General features: G+C 40.0%; 1 protein-coding gene across 1 annotated transcript in view; it reads right to left on the reverse strand.

Moving 5' to 3' along the window:
* The window catches only part of TAF3 (TATA-box binding protein associated factor 3), a 116,841-nt gene that overhangs the window by 90,327 nt on the left and 2,834 nt on the right, over positions 1-23,680 (reverse strand). Inside the window, exon 2 of the mRNA XM_064656539.1 lies at positions 15,618-15,860. Coding sequence (XP_064512609.1) covers positions 15,618-15,860 — 243 coding nt within the window. The remainder of the gene's footprint in view (positions 1-15,617; positions 15,861-23,680) is intronic.

Consider the following 23,680-nt stretch of genomic DNA (forward strand, 5'->3'; position numbering starts at 1 on the left):
ATGGAAACAGAATAGAACTGTTTGTAAAAATCAGATTCCACTTCCAGCTGGGAGAATGGCACACAAATTTGAAGGGGCTTAGGAAAAATTAAAATGCTGGAAAAACTGAACTTAAAGGGAGGAAAAAAACCCCATCCCTAAACATGCCAGTTTAGCAAAGTAATACATATAATAGTTGAGATGGGGGAAAGAGTATATGAGGTTTGCAAAAACATGGGTTAACAGAGAAACCAAAACTCACTGATCACCAACAGTATTTAGACTCTTTAGTCCCTTTCAGTAACATCACAGGCATATATATATGTGCTCCCTTTGCATTAAGACTGAAGCACATTTAAATAGAAAGACTGTGAGATCCTGTCTGATAGCTGCACTGAATCTATTTTATCTCCCTGAATGGTTTAACTATAGCAGATTACATAGTGACACCACGGTGAAGGCTACGAGGTTATTTCCATTTTAAATCATGCCTCGAACATTTGTATTTCTCAGGGGGAAAATACCCCAAACCAACTGTATCTATTAGAAATACAACATCTTATGTCTGGATTCCACTTAGGAGCTGAATTTCTGCGAGAAAGTTGCCGTAAGACTTCAGGTGTTTGAGTTCATGTAATATTTCCTTCCACGCTCCTTTTCTTACGAGTAAAATGCAGCTAAAATGTAAAAAATGTTTTAAATCAAAGTTTATTGAATATATTATTGTGCATAATAACTAGAGCTTTTGTTGCATGTGAAGAAGTGTTTAAAAATAGCAGAACTTGCAGCTGTCTGAAAACTACATGTCCAATAGCCTTAAGTCATAACTTCTCTCAACTTGAGGCTTGGAACGATGCTGTGTAATTTTTGCACGTGTGGTATCTGAAGGGAGAACAGTGATACAGACCTTTTGGGCTTTTACACCTCGGGATTTTCTAGCTAATATAAAGTACAACATCATGCTTTCAAGCTGGAAATTCCTCTGAAAATGGTGTGCAGCCCACGCACTTCTGCAGTGATTTGTAAAATATTACTGTTTTAACTGTTTATGCAGTCAGTGCATAAGTCTGAACCAATATGATTATTGAATTTGCATTAAGCAGCAAATGAGATATGATAACTGTGGTGGAAAACCACAGCTGTGTTTTTGCAAAACACAGGGTTTTTTGTTTTTTTTTAAACCATCGAGTTTGAAGAGGAAAGAGGAAAATATCTAATTTTCCATGATATCTAGAAGATCAGTGAAGTGAAAAACCAGTGGAACATAGATTTTCTGAACAATTGTCTCATTAACAGACTCCTAACACTGACTAAATCCCTTGTTTTGCAGGGACAAAGGACATCTGCAAACCAGTTTAAACTGACAGTGGGGTTCAGGTATCCCAAATCCTTGCTCAGATGGCAGCCTGGTATAGTCTTTTAACATGGCAGTCCACCTGGACTGATGTATTCTGCTTCTCAGCAGGGATTCCTGCTCTTCCTTAGGTGATCCAGCAAGGAAAATCGAGCGAAAAAAAATGTAGTCTCTGAATACAGAAGTCCAAGCTGACATTGTCAACAGTTTGGTGTGCCCTGATGGCTCTGGTTCAACTCAACACTGTGGATTAGTGTTTTAGTTATTTTCCATTTCCCTCAAATTCCAGCATCTGTAGCAGTCACCTTGTGGCTGCACTGTGGTGTCTCTCCTTTTTCTGTCTCCCAAGGATTTCTAGCAGTGAACCTCTGGACCTCATGCTCCAAACTGTGCCAGGTGTATCACACACTAAGCTCCTGTTCTTTACTAGAGATTACTGCAGAGTAACTACTAATCCAACCTCCAAGGAGATACACCACTGTATCTGTAGTTATCTGATCCCCACTGCTCAGATTGTCCTGAAACATTTAATTTTCCTTGCATGTGCTCGTCTGGCTCCTCTCGGCTTCCCTCCTGAAGTTTCCATTCTAGAGCCTGTGTGTGATGTGCAAGCAATCCCTCTCCCTGGATATGTGTTCCTTTGTTTTGGTTTTTTTTTTTTGGGTAAGAAAAGACACAAGTGATAGTGAGAAGAGCTAGGAAGCAATTTGAAGTAAGCTTAGAAATGAACATATTTAATTAGTTTTAATTAAAAGGCAATAAATATTAATACTAGACTTTTAGTGATGCTAAACTTTAAAAATTTGCTACTAATTTGTATATTATATATATATATATATATATATATATATATATATATATATATATATATATATATAAACCAACTTAAATATTCCACTTGTGCCATGCATTTTATAACCACATAACACATAGCAATATAAGATGCTATATGGACTCAGATTAGGGAAAGTCTAGATCTTTCCTCTGTATTATTTCCTTTGCCATATGTAACCAGGTCATGCTGTTATTTAAAGAACACATATTTTGCTATGTATGCTGTAAATGAGACATACACATGAAAGGAAAAAGAGAAGTGACTTGGCTTTGCAGAATAAATAGTTTTAGCCTTGATACTGCATCAGCACAGTCAAGGTAGGTGTGATATAACTCAGTATAGAGAGTTAACACTAAAGAAATTTAAACCCTTGATAAGTATAGCAATAATATGCTTTCAAGTAAAGGAGAGAGGAAAAAAAAATCTTTAAAATCTCCACTTGTATTTATACAACTTTCTTTATATTACATCAGCAGGTGTGATGACAGGACAGCTCAGGTGTCTCACTCTGCAGCAGGAGGCAACAAGGCTGAGTATTGCTCTGGATTTTTGCCAAATGTCATTCTTTGTCAACTCCATTGTAATTAGGAATCCAGCTCTTTGCACAAGGAAGCAAGACTTCTCCTTGCACACACTGTTTCTTACAGACATTGAGTTGCCTTAAATATGCTCATGTACCATGCCACCTCTGACCAGGAGAGGTTCCAGGTTTAACAAAGCTTTGGCTCATTAATATGACAAGGTTACAGCTCCTTTTCAACGCTACAGAAAGAAATGAACAACTATTCAGAGGAAGAATGGCACTAATGCAGCTGTTCAAAAAGTAACCCCGACCTTTGTGGGGTGTTGGAACACTAAATGCAGGTAAGGAAACAAAGTCACCTAATTCTGGAGAACAGAGTTTAGGTGTTACCTGATCGCTGGTGTGTTCTCTCCCTGTTAATGTGATACTAAGTGGACACGACTTATTGCCGGGATCTCTCCCTCTGGAGCTCGCCTGTTCCCTCATCTCCCTGCCCTTTCAGAAAAGATCATCTGGGAGGGCAAAACTTACACCAATTAAGGCAGCAAAGAAACTGCAAAACTGGACACGTAGAGGCTGCAGTAACTCCGAGGAGTTTGACCTGCAGTCAGCTTGTGACAAGCAGAAGCAACCAGGTTTTTAATACATATCTAAGCTTTTCCTCAGAAAACCAGCATCTAGAATCTTTCCCCTGAGATACTACCAATAAATTTCATCTCTTCTAAATGACATTAAAAGGTAAAAACAGCTTAATGCAAAGATGTGCTGCACTAAGAAACAGATCTAAGACAATGAGACTGTAGCAGAAACCTCCTCCGCTGCTTAACAATAGGGAATGGAAACATTTTCAATTATTTTCACTTAAAAAGAAAGTCAGAGTCCTGTGACTGCATTGATAGGAATGATGTACACACACTTCTGGGAGCATTGCCTTGAACTAAGGAAAAAGGAGCTGGTTCTTTCAGATGGAGAGGCAGTGTGCACAGAAGTCTCTGGCTCTGCCTCCCTTTGCTCCCGATAAAAGCTCGGAGCAATGAACCCTCAGGAGATTAGCACACACACAGGCTGGCTCCAAAAACTTTAGGCAGCATACATGTTCCTTTGAGTCTTGTACATGTGTTGTGTATAATGTGCTCTTTTTGATATTGAAAAGTTGCTAAGTTGTTCTCAAGCTGGAAGGGGTTTTCCATTTAGATAAGGCCGAAGCTACAGCACAGCACAAGCACATGTGTAACACTGGAGTCTGAGAGCAGCACAAGCCTTGGCCGTTCCACCAGGGCTGATAAGAACGATTCTATTTTACAGAAATCCTACTGTAAGTTATTTAACCCCAACATCCATTCTCCTGGTGGCACTGCCAGCAGCACCTTCCCACATCCCACACCTCTCTCACAGCAGATTAAAACCAGTTGTCCCTCTGCTTGGCTCTTTGCATTTAACCACTCTAAAAGTCCACCACCTTTTCTATACCTTGACTGCTAAAAATATCACATGGAAATTATTCTCTGTATTATGAACAAAAGCAGCTCTCATACACATGAGAAAGGAGGAAAAGTATTTAGATAAAAAGAATCAACACTTCCATTTGTATCAGTTTCTTCAGTGTGCTGGAAGCACCTTTGGATCAAACACGGTTCTCTCCTCTGCAAACACAGATCTGATACCAGGATGGGCTCTACTCCCTGTCCTGGGAAAGCATAACAACCCTGCACTTATTTACCATCATTCACACATACAGGTCTCATGCTAACTCAGGAAACAGACATGCACTGCTGGATTTACCCTTAAAAGAGAAAAAGCTATGCTTGCTGGATGCTTTCAGGGAACGGGACCTGGGCTCAGCTCATCGTCACTTCCATTGCTGCTGAAATGCAGGACCCGTTGGTGGGAGGCTGTGGCGACTACTCGGTGGCACAGAACAGCGCCCAGCGGCTTCCCCCCACGAATTTGAAACTGCTCGGGGCATTTAGGCTGGCAGAACTCTATAACCCAACTGGATCCACGCCAGCAGGGCTAACATGCTGCTCTTGAAAAGTGAGCCACCGGGGCTTTAATCACCACAAGTGGCAAGGACTTAATTTTTCATCTCATTTGAAATATGCCAGGCTCAACAGCAGACCGAGCTTCTCGTAAAATATCACCTCCTCATCAGCACTGTTTGCTGCTTCATTGGATTGCCTTGGATGTCTCCTGTGAGGAGTCCTGCAGCAACCCTGCTTGGCTGAGCCTGTGACCCAAGAAAATCTTAGCCTGCCACGGCAGGGCACAGAACACATATCCCACACACAGGACATGTGGATAATTGATAATCCAAAATTCAACCTCCAATTTCATCTGACATTCTTCACTTCCCATTCCCAAAATGCCCCAGTGGGGGCATTTTGCCTTTGACCAGGCAGCAGGGCTAGTTTTTAGGACCACGGCTGTAGCCCAGCATCCCATCTGTGTGACATTATAGTGTGGGATCTAGGAGATGTGATGGGAGTTCACCTCACCAGAGATGGACCAAATATACCTGCAAGGAGCTCAGCCCAGTGAGCTCACTGAAGGGACATACATGGGAAGGAAAAACTCCTTAAATTGAGGGCCCTTTGTAAAAATGAAGTTTACCCTGAGATTTTGAACAAATTCAGTGTTTCAGCCTGAACCATCTTAAATTTTAAATAGATACTATGCATGAGTTGTACTCCGTGAAAATCAGCTCATCTAAGGGAAGCTTGTTACCTGCAACATCAGCACTAAGATACTTATCACTTTTTAATTCACACAAAGTTTACTTTCCCCAAGAGTCCTAAAAAAATACTGAATTGTGTGAATATATGCAATGTTGTGATAAACCTTCACATGCTCTAGTTTGTAAGTGTAAGTGAGCTGTACAGCAACACCATCATAACAAAATTCAACATTGGTTTTCCAGCTCATCACAACCAGTGTGATTTTATATCATGGTTTTAAGGACTCTGGCAAAAAAAGTTAAGGTCTCATGCTACAGGAGGATATTTGGATGGTTAAATCTCACTAAAATCTAAATAGATTTTCACTTGTAATTCTAAAGGTCCTTAAAAAACCTGCAGACATCCCAACTCAACTTCCCTGTACAAGGATATGTGATTTTAACTGTATCTTTTATCTTAAAAAAACCCAGAGAATATATGAACATGTTTTGAGCACAATGAAAATATTTGTTTGTAGGATATTTTATACACCCCTCAAGAAAAGGTAACTGAATAACAGCAAACTTTGCTGAATTGAAAATGTAAAGCCTGTAATACAGAAAATTAAAACTATTGAACATGAGAATGGTAAAAATCCACCAATTCTCTTTAAAACAGCAAAAGAAAGTTATTTCTGAAAGCTCGGAGATGAGCTACCACCTCCATCTGTATTGTGAATTAAAATACTCAGAACACCGAGAAAGCCTCTTGAATGACTGTGTTAAAAGTTTCCCATGCAAACCCAAATGCATCCTTGTTTCATATTTAATTTGCAATAGGATCCCCAGCAGCTGAGCTGTGAGAGCTCCCCTGGCTGGTGCCGCGCTGCCTGCTGAGCCGGGCTCCACACGAAGGCACCACACGATTGAAGCCTAAATCCTCAGAGCTGCACCTCAGCTCCCTTTAAAGTTAATCTGAACACACTGGACTCGAAAGGAAATGAAAAGTGAGTTTCTCTCCCTTCCTATGGCACCAGGACTTCCTGTGTTTTAGCGATTGGTCAAGAACTATTATTTCCTCCATGTTATTCCCAGTTGTGACTGTCAGACGCAATTAGTGTTGTCCGCACACAAGCACTAAACGTTTGTTTAAATAAGCCTGGAACCAAAGTCCCACATGCACAGAAACCTGGAGAAACGTGGAGAAACTTGGAGAATATTAAGATTCAAGTATGCTGTACCTGAACGAACATGCTGCTCTAAATATTTAGAAATGCAAAGTTCGTTTGCTGAGATGAATATCCACAAAAATCTATGTGAGATAAGGGGTATTAAAATTATTCACTCTCCAATTCAGGATGGATTATTTGGCCAATCTGTTAAGCTGTACCTCTCAGACACACAGGATCAGTACCATCCTCCTCCCCTCAGGGAAAAGAGCTCATAACGTTTGAAGAAAAGTATGCTCCATCCCAACGGTAGGAATACACATGAAACACAGAGTCTTCCTTTAACACGACTCTGGAATGGGAAAGCAGCAGACATCAACAGTGCAAATGCAGAGGGCAAACAAGTTCACCAAAGAAAATAAATTAAGCTTAATGTTGCAGATTGTAAAGTGGCCAGAATAAAGGCCATTTAAGTTGTTATCGACCTGTTTTAAACACACACACGCAGAGCTGAACTTCAATTTATCTCTCCATATAAAATACCACCCCTGGCAGCGTGGCATCATTGCTTATAACCATGATTGAAACATTAATCTCAAACCAAGCCAGAGAAATTTGTGACTTACTGCATTACCACCTGAAGACCCACTGTTTTCCAGCCTTGGGCTAAGTGCAAGCCAGATCCAGCCCTGCTCAAGTTTGACATTGCTCCTCAAAAACACAGGTATGCTCTGGTAGGCTTTGCTTAACCGACCCAAACAATGCACATTTATACACAACATGCACACAGGGTTACATTTTACCCAGTCACACCATACACAGCTGTTCAAAGAAGCAGAATCCAAACTAGAGAAAAACACAAAAATACCGTCTTGTCAAGTCATCAGAAAACCATTAATGTTTCTAATGAGTGCAATTACAAAAATGAAAGATTCCAAAGAAACACAGTTAAAGATGAACTTTAATTATCCAAGCGTCTGGCTACATGAACTGGGGTCATGTCTCCAAATGCCTTCTCATTTGAACTCTGTTATCCACCCAACCTTACATTTCTCAGAGTCTTTCAGAATGAAATGGAACTGCCTACTCACAAAAATGAGTTATCCCTTCCTAATGACTTACCCACTCACTAATATTCCCTTTAGCTGACAGTTGGAGAAAACAGGAACGTGTACCAAAGGTGAAGACTGGAAGAAGATGATCTCTAAGGTCCCTTCCAACTTCAACCATTCTAAGAAGACGCTGTAGTCAAGAGGTGTATGGTAAAGTTATAGTGCTTATCTGTGTGTGGCAAAAGACAAATAATTCAAATGAGCTTTCTTAGTCATAATTTTAAAAATTAGGAGGCAGAATTCCTTGGTCTTAACCTGGACCCTACCGCATTGCTTGTCTGTAGAAGTTTGCAATGAGTCATTCACCTGATTAATGAAAGAGAGATACGGGGTCCCGTAATCCACCCGTGATCTTTGTCTAGACAACGGCTTGTTCTGATGCTGAGATCAAGGTTAGGCTTGAAAATGTGCACATAAACACCATGCAATATCTATTCCCAAACAGCTCCAAGCATGTATATTTTTCACAGGAGGAAAGAAATGTTTCAGACACTTCAGAAGGGTTTAAACAAAAAAAGTTACCCCGCAAGTAACTCTTCTCTGGGCAGTTTCGTTATTCAGAACAACTGCCTGGAGGGCCAGCTCCTGAATTCCAGGTGTGGACCATTCCATGTGTCCATGAAAATGTCACAGCTGCTAATCAGCAGCAGGAAGATGCTTGCCTTGCTGGAGAAACTTAAGGCCACATGACTCAGAATCAGAGGTCTCAACTAATATGTTCTATTTCCATGTCTTTCCCAAATAATCCTCTCAAATACAGTACAAAATTAAGGACTGCTTGAATTATAAGATGTTTCTCTGAAAGTCTGGCACAAACTCCTGTGCAGGAGGGCAACAATCAAATTTGTGGCTTTGATCCCAGTAGCTAAAATAATTTTAATTTGTTTTTTAAGTGCCAGGAATTGTTAGTAATCACTGACATTTTCATGAAGTTAAAGAATCCTTGGTGGCAGAAGTCAGAGAAAGAAATAAAACCATTTGAATTAAGAAAAACAGGAAAGGCTCCAGCATGAAGAAAACACTGAAAAATAATAAAGTTACAAGGTCAGCCCTTAAAATAGGTCAGTTGTGCTTCTCTTTATTCCTGCTTTAAGCAGTGGCCAGACTTTCCATTTCCCCCTCCCTCCCTTAAGTCCCCAAAAATACTCAGGGCAGTCAGGGAAAGTCTGAGAGGCCTGAGAACAGTAACACCCAGGTATCAGACGATAACCTAATTTGAAACTTATGCTTTCAAAGGCACAAAGGTGTCTGATGATCCAGCTGAAATAAAATCCTCGAGCACAGGAGCAGCAGACAGTGCAGGAAGCAACGCAGGCGCTAAACAAAGTCACACATTGTCAGAAAAGGGAAAAAACTGATCTGACGTGACGAGTCAAGACAAGTGACAAAAGTTTTGCTGAAAAAGGATCAGTAGGAAATTAAAATCATGACAGAATTTCTGTTCAAAATACACAAGACAATAGAATCCTTTTATCACAAAGTCCCATTTTCTCCTCCGGTTTTATTCTAACCAAAATTGCAATTTGCACATCACAATGCAGCGAAAGGATCCATGACTTTCATTCCCATTCCATGTAAATAATTTACTGCAAAAGGCTGGCTTTTATCAGTCAACTTCTGCATTTTGCAGTTTTTATTTTTGAATCCTTAAGAATCACTAACAACTTGTAAGTTATCTAAACAGGTCTGAAAACCAGAAAAATCTTTGTGAGAAGGTTTTAGAAGGACAATATCCACTTGAAGTCATGCTGCCTTCATTTCATTTGCTATATGCAGCAAATAAAGCCAGATAGCTAAAGAAGCTAAAGCAATACATTTTCACAATGCTGAATTTTTATAGTTAGTTTTACTAGCTCCTCACTATTACTTGCAAAGAAACCGGAGGCAGCATCTTTATAAAACTTATCTTCTGATTTGCTTCTTCAGGTACAGCCAGGTTCCAGCTGGTTTATTTATTTTAAAGGATATAACACTTAAAAAGACCTCAACAAACAAAAGTCTATCACAAGCCCTCCCCTAAAAATCAAAACAAACACATTTAATCCATTTCCTCCATTCCCCCCTTTCAGTTGCCATTAAGTTTCTTAAAAAATAGCAAGAGTTGAGGGGTTTCTTTTCCCAAAGACATGAATTATTATTAGAAGTTAGGTACTAGTCTCCTAGAGAAGATAAAACAGTGTCTCCTCTGTTTCTGTAGTCTCTGGATCCCAGCTATGTGATTTGGTTTCTGCCACGAATAAAGTTTTACTACAGCACATCATTACATTGATTTTTTTTTTTCCCCCAAGTGCTGCAAATTAAATGAAGCTCTTCAGTGAAAGTCTATTTAACTTCCCATTTAAAAAAAAAAAAACTTCCTCATTAAATCCTTTCTTGCAGGATTTCACTGGAAATTATGGTTTTGATTATGATACAACTTCTTCAGAAAAGGTAAAGATACAGTTGTCTTCCCAATTACAGCTTTATCAGCACGCCTTCGAGAAAAGTTATTTTTCTGTCTAATGGCAAGATTTAAACCAGGCACATTTTCTGTGCACTTTTTTTTGTTCCTGTCTCCTATTTTCCTTTTCTTTGAAACCTGCCTCTCCTATTGGCTCTTTCCCAATGCCTTTCTTCTGGCTGCATCTCAAGCTTGGCTGCTTTTCTCATTTTGTCCGTTTCTCCTGTTGCCTCTCCCTTGCTGAGCTGCTGCAGATGTGAAGGCTCATTCTCACAAAAGCAATCAGAGTCTAACTCAGAGCACACTGCAAAGACAGCTAAAGGATGCCTGTGAATATCAGCAACCAGGCAGAGTGAGCAGCCAGGAGCAAAACCTCCACAGTCTGGCAGGGCTTTAACTCTCCAAACTGGTGACTACACAGTACCTGTTTGTTGAGCAGGGGTGGTTTCCTAACCAAGTGTACTGGAAAAGCTCTGTTGAAAAGATCATTGCTGCTTTTAAATCATCAGTGCAGCTGCTGGAACGAGGAGCAGTTGGTCTGTGAGGTTAAACTAGATCTGGGGAAAGGCAGAAAGGCTTAAAAACGGCAACAGCGAGACCTGTGTTACCGAAATGGGAAAGTGGATATCCCAGGATCCTTCTAAAGCCCATCACACACTGATTTACAAAGGAGGATCGGCTTTGTTAAACCGAGATTGGTCTGAGATCCAAAACTTGCTACATTCAGTTCTGGACCACAGCCACAGAAAGCACTGCGAGACTGAGGGGGCAGTGGCAATTTTAAAATCTGATCTATCTCCCACTGGAGCTTGACACTAATGCTTTATGTCACCCTGATGCTTAAGGCTTTATACAATTACAGTTCTAGCACTAGTAGATCCTAGACACAAAATCTGTTGCTTTGATTAGCACCTTGCTTCACCACCACCCCCAATTCTCATCAATTCGAATGTGATTTTCAGCATGAAAAAACTAGAGGTGTGTTCAGATGATGTGTAATTTGACAGCTGGGTTTCCACGCTTCCAGGTGGCTGAAAGCATCAGGTTTTGGTAGGAAACAGGTCCTAACATCACATCAACAGCAAAGAGGGGAAAAGGCAGGACCGTAAGAAGATCAGCAATTTTATGCTTTGATCTGACAGGGAAATAAAATGCTCTGACAGAAAAGGCTACAAATAAATCTGAATTTGTAAACCGTGCCAAGAACTTGTCCTGACTCAATGATCAGAAATACAACGGCAGTGCTTGAGCCCACATTACCAGGAATGAAAGACAACAACATTTCATGCCTGGTAAAAATTACATTTGTTTCCAGATCATCTTTAAGGGAAAGAAGCTGAACCTCTGAGAAGTGAGAGTGAAGTGATAGGAGGACAGAAGAGGATAGAAAAAAATGAAGCTGGAACTGAAGAGGAAGTGTGACTCCCTAACAGCTACCCCTTTTCCTCACAAAATATCTAAACTAGTGCAAAGAGAGTCTCATGCCTTCTCCCTCAGGCTGTGCTGCAGCACAGTTACAGTGTAAGAGAGAAATAAGGCTCTAATACAAATACCACAGGTTATGATCAGTATTGCACAAAACAAAGATGTTTTCTTCAGTCTCCTGGTCAGAAAAACAGGGGTAGGCTGCCTGTGACTTCAAAAAGTCAGAAAAAGAGAGCAGTTGACACAGTGTGGTTATTTTAAAAAAATATAAATCATTATTATTATTATTTAAAATGAAGTAATAACAAGAGGCAGCAAGCACAGGCAGAAATTCATCCCAGGAAGCTTAAAAATAAGGTCACCACGGCACAGGTAGGATTTACACCTCCTCTTTCTTTGTTTTAATCATGGAAAACAATACATATTCTTAAGGCATCAGGACTCAGGGCTCTCAACATTATCATAAAATGTAATAGTGATTATTATTAGCTATGGAAAAGTATCTGGGCTTTCTCAGCTGGCCTAGTTTCAGCACGTACTGTTTTGCTTCAAATGCAATCAACAAATTCTAAGAAGTTGATTTATTATTGCAAAATGTATGTTCCCTTGCATTAAAGCACAAGAAATAAAGCATGACCATCATGTTTTGCAACTAATTTATTTTTTTCTCCTTTTTTAATCTGTCTTACAAGTTTACCATGACATTTTAGTGACAACAGTGCTAAACTAACTCAAAAAACAAAAAGAGACTAATTAAAAATAGGCAGACAGCAAACATCATGATACATTGGCATAAAATTATCCCTTCAGTGTCCTTTGTAAAAATACTGCTAAAACCCCAACATTTTTCATGGCAATACTGAGTCAGATTGTTTTATAATATACAGAATTATATATGCAGATCCCCACAGTGCAAGCATTTGGTTAGTGCTTGCACTCCATATTTAAGCAAGAACATTTTCTGCCTTCTTGGAACAAAACTTGTACCACTGAATTGAACTCCTGACTGACAGAAATTATAGATCTTGAAAACTTATTTGCCTTCCTCCCTTTCCCACATCTTCAGGAATCACTCCAAGCTCTTTCAGCATTTCTTACGACTGAGTACATGTGAAGGAAATGGCTCCTCTTAGACTGGAAGGACCTTCTGCTCCTATGGATTCTCTGGCAAAGATAATTAAGGCATTGCTTGGGCTGCTGGGCAGACTCTGAGTACTCTGAAGCACCACCAGTTCCAGAGTAAGTGGAAATAAGAAGCTGGTTACATGTGCAGAACTAAAGGACTTTTGGGAAGGAGGGCAGCAACACCTACTGGCCACGGTGCAGACTGAACACTGCTTTGGTTTGGTTTTTAAATTAACAAGATATAAAAAAAGCGTTTTCTTACTAAAGTCATGGCTACATTACTACTAAAATATATCAGCACTAGTAATTTCTGAATCCTATCAATAAATTAATATTTACAACATGAGCTGAGCTTCAATACAAAACGGGACATAACAAGTCTTCCTGACAATTCCTTCAAGTGACTAAATAATTTACTTTACACAATCTAATGTGCATAGTCTTCCTTCATTGCTAATTATTGCCTACTCAAAGCAACTCAAATGTTATGGACTGCACAATATGAGCAGCAGCATGGTTTTCTTCCTACTCTATGAAGTATTGCAAAGTGTTTAAACAGCTGCTGCAATTCTTATTTTTCAAATGCATTCCTTCAACCTGCAAAGTAAGTTTTTCTTCAAAATTTTACTTGGAATAACATAAAATAAAACATAAACAACAGAGTTTCTTGATTCATCTCACTCCTTTCAAAAACAAACAGTGGGGCACAAAATACAAACGGCATTTTCAGAAAACACTTAATTCAAAATTAAAATGCCCTCAACTGTATTTTAAATTGACTACAACAAATCTGCATTCAGCAGTTGCATTTAATGCTTGCTTTAAATTTTCATTTAAAAAAATATTGTATTCATTTTTTGAAGTTGTGTCTATATGTCCTCTGATACACTAGCCTTAGGCATCAGAAGTTTTCCTGGTTCTCATCCAACTTTGGAAATAATATCTTCTTGCTTCAGGTGTTAAAAGGATTCATACATTATTTATAAGGAGTGCTAAAATCTAACTCCTGGATCTAACTTGCAAGAGAAAGAGTATAAAAAGTTACATATACAAAAAAAAAAAAAGCACAACTGTCCCCATTTCAATTTTTAGCCTCTCTTTGTGTGTAGTGTATTGCCAGGCTGAGTCTGGAACACTCATCTCTCCCACCTCATGTTCAGATATTTCTCTGCAGCTGCTTTGAACCTTGCTAGATTTGACTTTTCTTGCATATTTGAGAGTATGAAAAGAAAAACAACAACCCCAACTGGAACACTGCTGGGCAACTCGTTACATTTCAAAGATGCTGGATTTCTCTGACAGAATGGTGTTTGTTTATCTCCCAAAAAATCAGGCTAAAGAAAGAAGCCAGAACAGGGTGCTAAAATCCCTATTCACTTCTCAATGTCTTCTTCCTTTGTACTCCTCTCTTATAAATGTTGTCTACATATATGATATTTATATTTTGTTTGCCTCTTCCTGGTTTAAGAGAGTTCATCATTAGATTTTAAAACAATCCACTGAACAAACTTCACATGGGGGAGCCTTTAGGATCTCCTTCACAATTTAAGGAAACATTTATGTTTTGAACAGCAGTTCCATTTCCTGGGTTGTATTAAGGCAAGAGACACTGAAAGACTATTGATCTATAAAACGTAGCTAAAGGAAACAGAAAAGTAAGGTTCTACAGAGCCTCAGAATACTCACCAGCATGAGTAAGTCCTCACATTGTTACTGGAATGAGTAAATTTGTTCACTAAACCCACTGTACCTGACAGCCTTTATACCTCAGATACCTGTTCCTGACTACAATTCCACTCAGTCTAAACTGGAGCACACAGCAACTGCATCCATCCAGGTGAAGAGGATGCTTGAAAGCCCAAACACACACTTCCTACAGCTCGATAAATCCCTGGAATGCTGCCCCATGCAATCCCTGTAGCAGTACAGCAGTGGATTTCCTTACCCAACAAGGTGTTGTCACTTATGTTCATCTTTACTTCGGGCAGAGTTTTTACACCTACTTCAATGTGCAGACTTTGAGACCTTAGTTCTTAAAAAAGAATAATATGCATAATAGAGCATGATATCCATTCTGTCCCCACAAAATTATAAGTTAAATACCTTAAGCAGATTGGACCTGTTCTTTACACTCTTTTGGAAAACATATTATATTCTTTTGGAATTTTTTTCTACGAAATCCACAACCTTACATATATTTATTTCCATACAAAGTACAGTTGTGTGCTGTTCACTGTTCAAAGGGGAAGTTAGACTAGGTCATGTTTCTTAAAGCTTTAGATCTTATTAGCAATCAAGCGTCATGCAGCTGAAAAATAAAGAAAATAGTTTTGCTTTTTCCACTGCCATAGTTAAAATTCTCAGGCAAATTGCAGCTCAAACCTTAGTATAGTTGGTTTCACTGTTTCCTCAAGCCTTGCTTCTGTGGGTAAAGAAAGGGAAGGAGCAGCTGGAACAGTGATGATGAAACCCTAATCAATGTTAGCAAAGAGAATTAAGAGTAAGTACAATGCTTCTAAACAACTCTTACTTCCGTATTTAAAGCTGAATTTAACTGGAAAATGAGGTTTTTTTCTGTTTGTTTGGTTTGGGGGTTTTTGGTGAAATTTGTTCCAAGGAAGAACAAATAGCTGTCAGGAGCAGGAAATGCTCTGCCAGTCTCACCAGCCTTCCTTCTTCTACCTTTACCAAATCACAGAAGCTCTTGCAGTTTGTGTGAGAGGGAGGCTGACACAGAAAAAGTAAAGCAAAGCATTCATTTCTGTCACCTGAAAAAATTTAAATGCATTACAGAAACAGGTATTAACACAGTGAATTTTTGACATGAGGTAATCTTGAAGGAAAGTAAAAGAGTGGAACATGAACTTGCCACAGCACCACCACCTGCTTTGCAACCGTGCATGTGAAACACCCCGTGGGTCCTTCCCGGGCCACTGCTTGAGGATGCACAGAAATATGCAAACACAGGGCCCAAAACTTAAAGCAAAGGATTAATTTCGCACCTTCTTGAGAGGAGACAATGGGTGGCAGGTAATCAGGGATGTACTCCTTCCTCTCCTCTGCATCCTTACTTCCCGGCTGGGGAAACTGCAGGACATTGTTCTTGCTGACGGGAAACGAAGGGATTTGATGTGCAAAAGTGACAGGTTCGATGTTGTGGATGTAATCTTCCAGCTCATGCAGGTTAACCCCCATAAGCTTGAAGGCATCACCTACGTCATCCAAAATTGGATCTGTGCGGCCATCTGGAACGAAAAAAACCAGCAGAAGAACAACATTTTTGCAAAAATTCAGATTAAAAAAATTGATCTGCGCTTAGGGGTTACAGTCCCATGGCTCAACACCAGTAAGGGACATAAATTACTGCCCAACAGTTCTACCAGGTTTACTTTCAGAAGTGTTTGGTTTTGACCCATATGACTTTGTTTCAGATCATACCATTAAAAGAACTGCACCTCAGGGAGTAAATGGAGGAAAAATGAGGGAGTAGCAACAGGCAGCTTTACCTGGCAACAGCCAATTAACATCGTGCAATACCACTTAGAACAGTTTTCAATTTCTTAATGTAAATTCAAATTAACAAAACAAGCCCTTAATATGCAGAAAATGCCCCTTTATCAGTATGTAACAGATCAAATGTCATTTTTCAACCTAGAAAACAAAAAATCTCATTTTGTTGAACTGACTGTAGTTTACAAAGGGGAAAAAAAAAAAAGGTGTCATGTATCTCTTGATAACAAGAATACTTCATATAGTATCTTTCCACCAGATGAAATCTACAGGCTTCTTAAGACTATGAGTCACTTCACCTATTTGTTAGATACACCTCCTGGATAAAAGAGGTATATTAAGTACTGGTCTGATGAGAAAACAATATTTTATACTAAACTTAAGGGATTAAGTTCCTAGGGTGCAACTTAAGTTTTACTCTATAGCAAAAAAATTCTTCTTTTCCTTACAAAACACACAGCAAAGCCTTAGTTGCCAGGTAGTTGGGATCTTTATTTCATATGATCTCCAAGTACCCCAGTTTCCCTGACCTGAGAGAGGAAAATCCCTCTGAAGGCCTCCGGAGGGAGAACTGGACACCTTCTGCTTTGGCAGCCAAGGCACTGCTTCAAGTCTCATCCTAACTTCACACAGCAACAACAGCACACACAAAAAAAAGAGATGCCTTAAACCCCAAACATGATTCTTAATTCCATAAAATGATACTGAATGATTACAATTCTGCAGAGTTGGCTTATGAAGATATTACATCCCTACATGATGATAAGCTGCGATTTACTTTAAAAAGTAATTATGGCAAAGCAGCCCGTGCCTATTGAAGGAACACAATGGCTATTGTGGAGCCCCAGCTTTGGAGAACGGGGGGGATGCTCTTTTGTTTGTCCTTTAACCTAATCTCTTCTTGGTTTATCTTGAAGCTGAGCAGGCTGGTTCTCACATCACTGGATGAATTCAAACTCCCGGCCAACTCCCGCCTGCAGGTACATTTAGAGAATAAGAATTTCGTTCTAGAATTTCCCTTCTTAGTCTCGCAGCGAAGATAAGGATAATACTCAGATTATGGGCTTGATTCTCAGCTCTCCAACACTGGCCTCTTGTGTGACTCTGGGCAAGTTGCTTGTGTTTTAATTCTTTCCACAGCTAAAAGGAAGATCAGAGCAAGTTATCCCCGTCTGTATTTAGAATGTGAACTCTGCATGACCAGAACCATCTCGGAGTTTGTGTTTGTGTAATATTTGTTACAAGTGCAACACCAGTTTCCTCTGCACTCCAGGGACAGAGAAATGTGGAGACTTGCATACTCTTAATTACAGGAGAATATCACCCCTCTGGAGGAGTTATGAGATCCTATAGTTATTAGGCAAACAGAAGACTGCTTTATCCTTTAAAAATTAAATTTATATAATTGACACAGAGAAGAAATTTTGCGTGGTCACTTTTAAAAGCTCTTGAGGCTACGAAGACCCCTGCAAACCTACTGAACCATTTTAAAGGTGTCAAGACTCAACAGATACAAGTTTGACAAACAGGTAAAAAGAAAAACTTGGGGAAAACCTTTTCAAAGGTTTTTTCCTAGATCTGCACGTGATCTTTTCAACCTCCAGAACAGGGTACTGACGTGACTAGCAACTGATAAATGCTATAAAGGACTTCTTCCTACAAGTGCTTTTTAAGAACACATGATAGAGAAGCAACTACTAAGTGTAGCCGAAGCATGGAAATATTTCACAGCCATATCAAGAAACAACTACATGTGTTAGAAAGGGGGTTCAAAAGGTAACAAAAAAAAACCCCAAAAAAGATTCAGTTTTCTCACAGCTTTGATATTTGCCTCCAAAGAGACAATGCCAAGCCATAAGACTGATTAAAAGCTAAAAAAAAATGTTTAAACCTGCAACTGTCAGAGGGATAAAAAGATGGAACAATCAACCCTTCTTTTCAAGACAGAGTGTCCTTGGTGATAAAACTGTTTGAAAAAAGTTTCAGGTCTGTATCTGTACCTGTATTTAAAATCAAACTTAATTTAAAATCAATTGGAAATATACACAGCACAAAAATGCATTAAATGTAATGCCAGGTGATTCATCAAATAAAGGCTTTACACTTTTATTTGAAAAGTTTAGCATTCCTCTTCTCTCTCCAGTTTAATTTAAAAAAAAAAATCACTACAATAGCAGAAGTCAGACACATGAAAGGGAATGCTGACAAACATGTAACACACTCTCTCCTGGTGTTTCATTCAGTTTTAGGCTTTTTTCTGAAGGTAAATGGTGCCCCAAAAAAGTTTAATCTGTGCCTACTGAACTTATCTCAATATTCTTCAAATATCAGTTTAAAAATTCAGATGCTGAAGCCTCCCAATGAAATAATTAATCCAGTGTCACACAGCAAGTCAGTGTCAGATCACAAACAGCCTCGGAGCTTTGGTTTCCAGTCTCTTGCTGTTCCTTAGACCACAAGACTTTAAACACTATCTGTTGTTCAGGACTGGGAAGAGGTGGAAGGACACAGGAATAGCTCATCAAGCCATTTACAACTCTCTTCCTTCTCCTGCAAACACGGAACTAAGAAAATACCTCTCTCACAAGTTTTCAAGCTGCTCTATGTCCCTGAATGGGAACTGTGCTCCATAATTGGTAGAGCTGTGGCAACAGCAGAGCTAAATTAAGACCATTTGGTCTCAAAACAGCTCACCAGAGAGCTGTAGGAACACCCCTGCAGCTCCCATACTGTCAGCTTCCCTGAGCATAAGAATGAACTCTGGGTGAGAAAATGGATCCCAAAGAAGTCCAGTACCACTTCCAGTACCAGGCAGAGCTGAGTATTTGGGTGGAAAGTCATGCAGCCCTCAACCCTGCTCACCATCACCTGCAGATGAACCTACCTGCCCACAAGGAAAACCAAATCAAACACAACAAGGATGGTGCACTAAACTCCCCTTCAGGTGAGGTTTTGGGTTCTGGGGAAAAGAAATTTTTTGAAGCTACTAAAATTTAGTTATTTTTGCAGAAGTCAGGAGAATTTCTCCACCAAACAAGCTGGCCAGCACTTACAACATCCAAAGGCACTGTGAGGGGGTGTGGGAACTATCTTACTTTCCTTAAATTCATTCAGTCTCAGGAACAGCTGATTTCCTTTTGTCAAACTCAATCCCATCACCTCCTCCTTCCTGGCCCAAAGTTCACATGAATCAGTGAAAATTTAACGAGCGAGTAAGCACAGAGCAGAAGAGCTTTTAGTTTCATGCCAGGTTTCTCAAAGGAAGCAACTACAGTTCTGTAACAAATATAGTGAGAAAAATTAATGAGTCACCACCCATGCAATGTGTACACAGGTTATAAATAGCTCAGCATTCCCCCTCATGGCTGCTATAAAAGAGATTTTAAAAAATTTTATTTTAACCAGCAAATTATTAGGTAGAGCTCCTTGGCATTTTAATTACAGGCTCTATCACAGATTCCTTGTGCTCCAGCACATCACACAACCCTGCCACACATTAACTACACGTGTATCTACAGCCGGCAGTCACTCCAGGATAACTGTTTCAGGGAGACAACACACTGCTTCCATCCAGCATCCACAAAAACAGCCAGGAGCATACACAGTGGGTTATTTAATAAGTATAGATGTCTTACTTGAGTGCACTTAAGTGGGAAAAACAGTGCTATTAATGTAGTTACCAGTCAGGCAAAAGCATCTTCTTGCTATTGCTGCTCAGAGTCTGCTCCTTCTCCCAGTAACCTCATAAATGTCAAGCAAAAAAACATGTTGATCCTCTTTATCAGTGGCCAGCAAGAAGTTAATTAGTTTAAAAACATCAACATTTAAGGCTATTAGGACATAAAGAAGTACAGTTGTTATAACAAATGTTATGGGCCTGGGATAGATACTCGTTACCAAGTCATTCAGCACCAGCAGAGGGAATCAGCTCTTTTAAACTGCTCATCAAAATCTAACACTTTGATAGAGATTGTTATTGTAGAGTGGTAAGACTGAAATGACCGAAAAAAAAAAAATAGAAGTGAAAAAAAGATATGAGGTAAATTTGACATTTAATTAGAAAGAAATAAAAATTTTGCCAATGCCAGGTCAATTCTCTTCCTTATGGTAATTCCTAATGAAAATACTGGTCTGCTGTTTGCATTCTCCCAAGAAAGTTGCTATAATTAAGTAAAGTCTTCCTTTACAGGAGGTTGTGCAGTGACATTGAAGCAGGTTTGGAGCCAGTTCTATCTCAGCAAAACATTTTGCAAGATCTGTAATTTTTCCCTCTAGTTATAATGTTGTGCTCACCAGATCAGAACCTGTCTTTAAATAGAAATGCACAGTTGTATTATTAATATTAATTTCAATATAGTAATATTATCTATATTATGTATATATGTCTATATAATTAGTATTTAGTCCTGCAAGGAGCAGGAAGTTGGACTCAATGATCCTTATGGGTTCCTTCCAACACGAGATATTCTGTGATTCTGTGGTTACATAAAAATAATCTTCAAAAAAGTAGTCAAGCAATAAGAAGCCAAAGACCAACTTTCAAACTTTATTTCCTCACTGTCAGCAAATTTCAGCAGAAAATACAAAAATAAAACCATAGTATATCCAAACACAGGCTCAAGACTGAAAGCTGAAGGAAAGAGTATTGGAAAACCCACTTCTAGATCCAAAAAAGTTAATTATCTAGTTTTAGCAGCAGATAATCTAAATCTGTGCTGCTTAAATATGCCCAGGTGCCCTCAGTGAAGTGAAGTAGCTTCTATCTGGCTGGTTTTTAGAGCAATGTAATAGAAAAATCAGGTTTTGGGGGCATAAACCATGACTCCCCTCCTCATCACCCCCATGAACTGCACTCACACAAACGCACTGGGAACCAAACTCCCTCACTGGATGTGTTAAGAGGTAAAACACAACGTGTTCTGCATGTCTATAACCCCCCACCCCACTGCCAAGCTGCATCAGCTGAATTCAGAGCAAACAAAGTAGACACTGGTCTGTCTTCACTGGACAGCTCCCCAGCATAAAAAAACCCAGCATACACAAGAAAATCCAGAGGAGATAACCCAAAGCACCAGCTCTGCCACCACCTCTATCAAACCACGTGGAATTTAAGTGCAAAACCAAGTGGCACATAACAGGGAACTTTTCCCTTTTCACCTCTGCTTAAAAAAAAAAACAACGATAACAATTTGAACTCTTAGAAACCACACCACGATACTTTGTTTTGTAACCCAATACCTTAATTACATACTCCAACACTGGTTTTCAGATATTTTACTTAAATTTTAGGATAAAAAACGTGTGAAACCTACAGCATATTGAATAGGCTTTCTCTTACAAGCTTTCCACAAATTTGAGCAGCATAATATGGTGTAGTATAAGAGGAAAACCCTGATTTTCTCGCTGTAAGTTCACCCTCTCCTCCACCCCCCACAGAGTATTCAGAAGCATTTCACGGCATCAAACACATCTCAAAACCCGCTTTGCAAATCCTTTTGCCTCCCTTTTGCAGCCACAGAAGCTCCCATCAACCACAGCTACTGCAAATGCAAAGAAACAACAGCAGAAAAGTAATGAAAATCTTGAATGCAGCTCTCCTAATGGGATGTAACAGCTGGAACAAAGATCTAACACAGCTGGGAGAGCCATCATTTTCTTCTGCAACTGAGAAAACACGTGAGCAGCGATGACACGCTCCTCAGAGCGATACCACAGAGCCTCAGCTACGTCAGAGTAAATCCATTCAGTTTGGAACACAAAGATTATGTCCCTCAGCTGACAACCCTGCTAACTCAAACCTCACTGGTTTGACTCCGAGATAACACACTGACAATAAAGATGCTACAATTGGAATTTAATTAATTCTACTTATGCAAAACCATGGCAAAATTCAACTCATTATCCAGAGCTGGGGTTGCGCAGTAACTTATTTTAGGAGCAAAAGGAAACAATTCTGAAAAAGGCAGGGAGATGTCAACTGAGTATTAAGATGTCTTTTTACAAACCTTTTTAAAGAAAGAAATACAGGGATCATTTTAAGAGAGGTAATATAAAAAATACCACATCACTGGCATGAAAAGAGCATATTTCCCTTCTCCTCCAAAAAAACCCCTCTGATAAAAATGCAACAAACAAAAGATTGTAATACTTGTTGTACTTTTCTCCATTCATAGAGAGGAAAAAATGCCTTTCCCCACTTTCAGTAAGCAAACCCAAAGCAAGAGAGGGATAACCGAGCTCTATGCACTTCCAATCCTTAAGCACCAAAAGGAAAAAGTGACATTTTCTACATCTCTTCATCTTTCCCTCCCTGTCTTAGAAACACTGCAGCACCTGTGGCAGAGGCAGCTGAGCTTGGGGGCAATGCTGCCCAACAACTCATCTCTTCCACAAGCATCTTCCTCAACGTCTGTACTGACCCTGTCAAAGGACAGCTCTGACCAAGCCTAGGTGAGCTCCTTTTTCACCCCATAACTCAGTTCTCCCAAACCCTCTCTCCTTTAATCACTTTACAGAGCATTTCTGTTTGGATTGAGATACAAACTACAGATATGCAGCAGCTACATTTGTGCTGCTGGGGGACACAGGTCAATATTGCACAGTACCATTTCCAGACTAACGTGCTCTCAAATTTGGGGAAAGCTTGTACAAGGAAACCTATTCAACCTAGAATTGAAATCCAAACAGTTTGCAGCACTGTTACTAAGTCCCCCCTAAGCTTGGTTACACTGGCAGTGCCAGACTTGATCTCAATTATTCCTGAAATGCGGAAGCAGAGTCAGGACCAGGTACCAGTACACTCAGCTCATCACTTTGCTTTTCCAGGGATCCCTGGAGCAGCAAAAACTTCTGCTCCAGAGAAGGAACCTGACCACAGGCAGCAGCACCTTCAGGCCATGGCTACTCCTCTCCTGACCAAGCTTGGCTCTACACACTTTCCAAAATCACTTTTGCACAGAAACATGCCTGTGATACTCCTCCCACCCACAGCTGTGACACTTGCCAGAAGTGCTGGCAAACTTTCCCACTGGTGCATTCCAGGGCTGCCATATCCTTGTTACCTCTCCCATAACCTCCAGCTGCCCCCAGCACATTCTCAGAACTGGTGGTGGCCATGGTAGCCCCAAATCCACCATCAATGAGTCACCTTCTCCTCAGCCAGCACTTGAGGTGAGCAATCATTTATCTATCCCAGCTCCAATTCCTGATAGCTCTAAACACCTTTCCCACTGCCAGACCCAACTGCAGCAGCTCCAAACTCTGCCCCAGAGGCTCTCCAGGAGTTCCCCCTCCACCTATGACATGTGGAGCAGCAGCAGCCCACAACCCCACAGCACCCCAGGATGCCAAAGGAAGGGGGAACACATCCCTCTGGGCACAGGAGACACAAGCAGCCCTGTCTCTCCATGTGCCCACCTCTCCAGGGCACTCTTGTTCATCTAATCCCTCCACTACAGGGATCCTCCTTCACCTCCCCCTCAGTACTTACAGATCCAGCAGGAGCACTGGCAGCCCCATCTCTGCAAACACATCACTGCCATGTTACACCCTCCCT

This window comes from Pseudopipra pipra, chromosome 5 (genome assembly GCF_036250125.1).
Source record: "Pseudopipra pipra isolate bDixPip1 chromosome 5, bDixPip1.hap1, whole genome shotgun sequence".
NCBI classification, from domain to species: domain Eukaryota; kingdom Metazoa; phylum Chordata; class Aves; order Passeriformes; family Pipridae; genus Pseudopipra; species Pseudopipra pipra.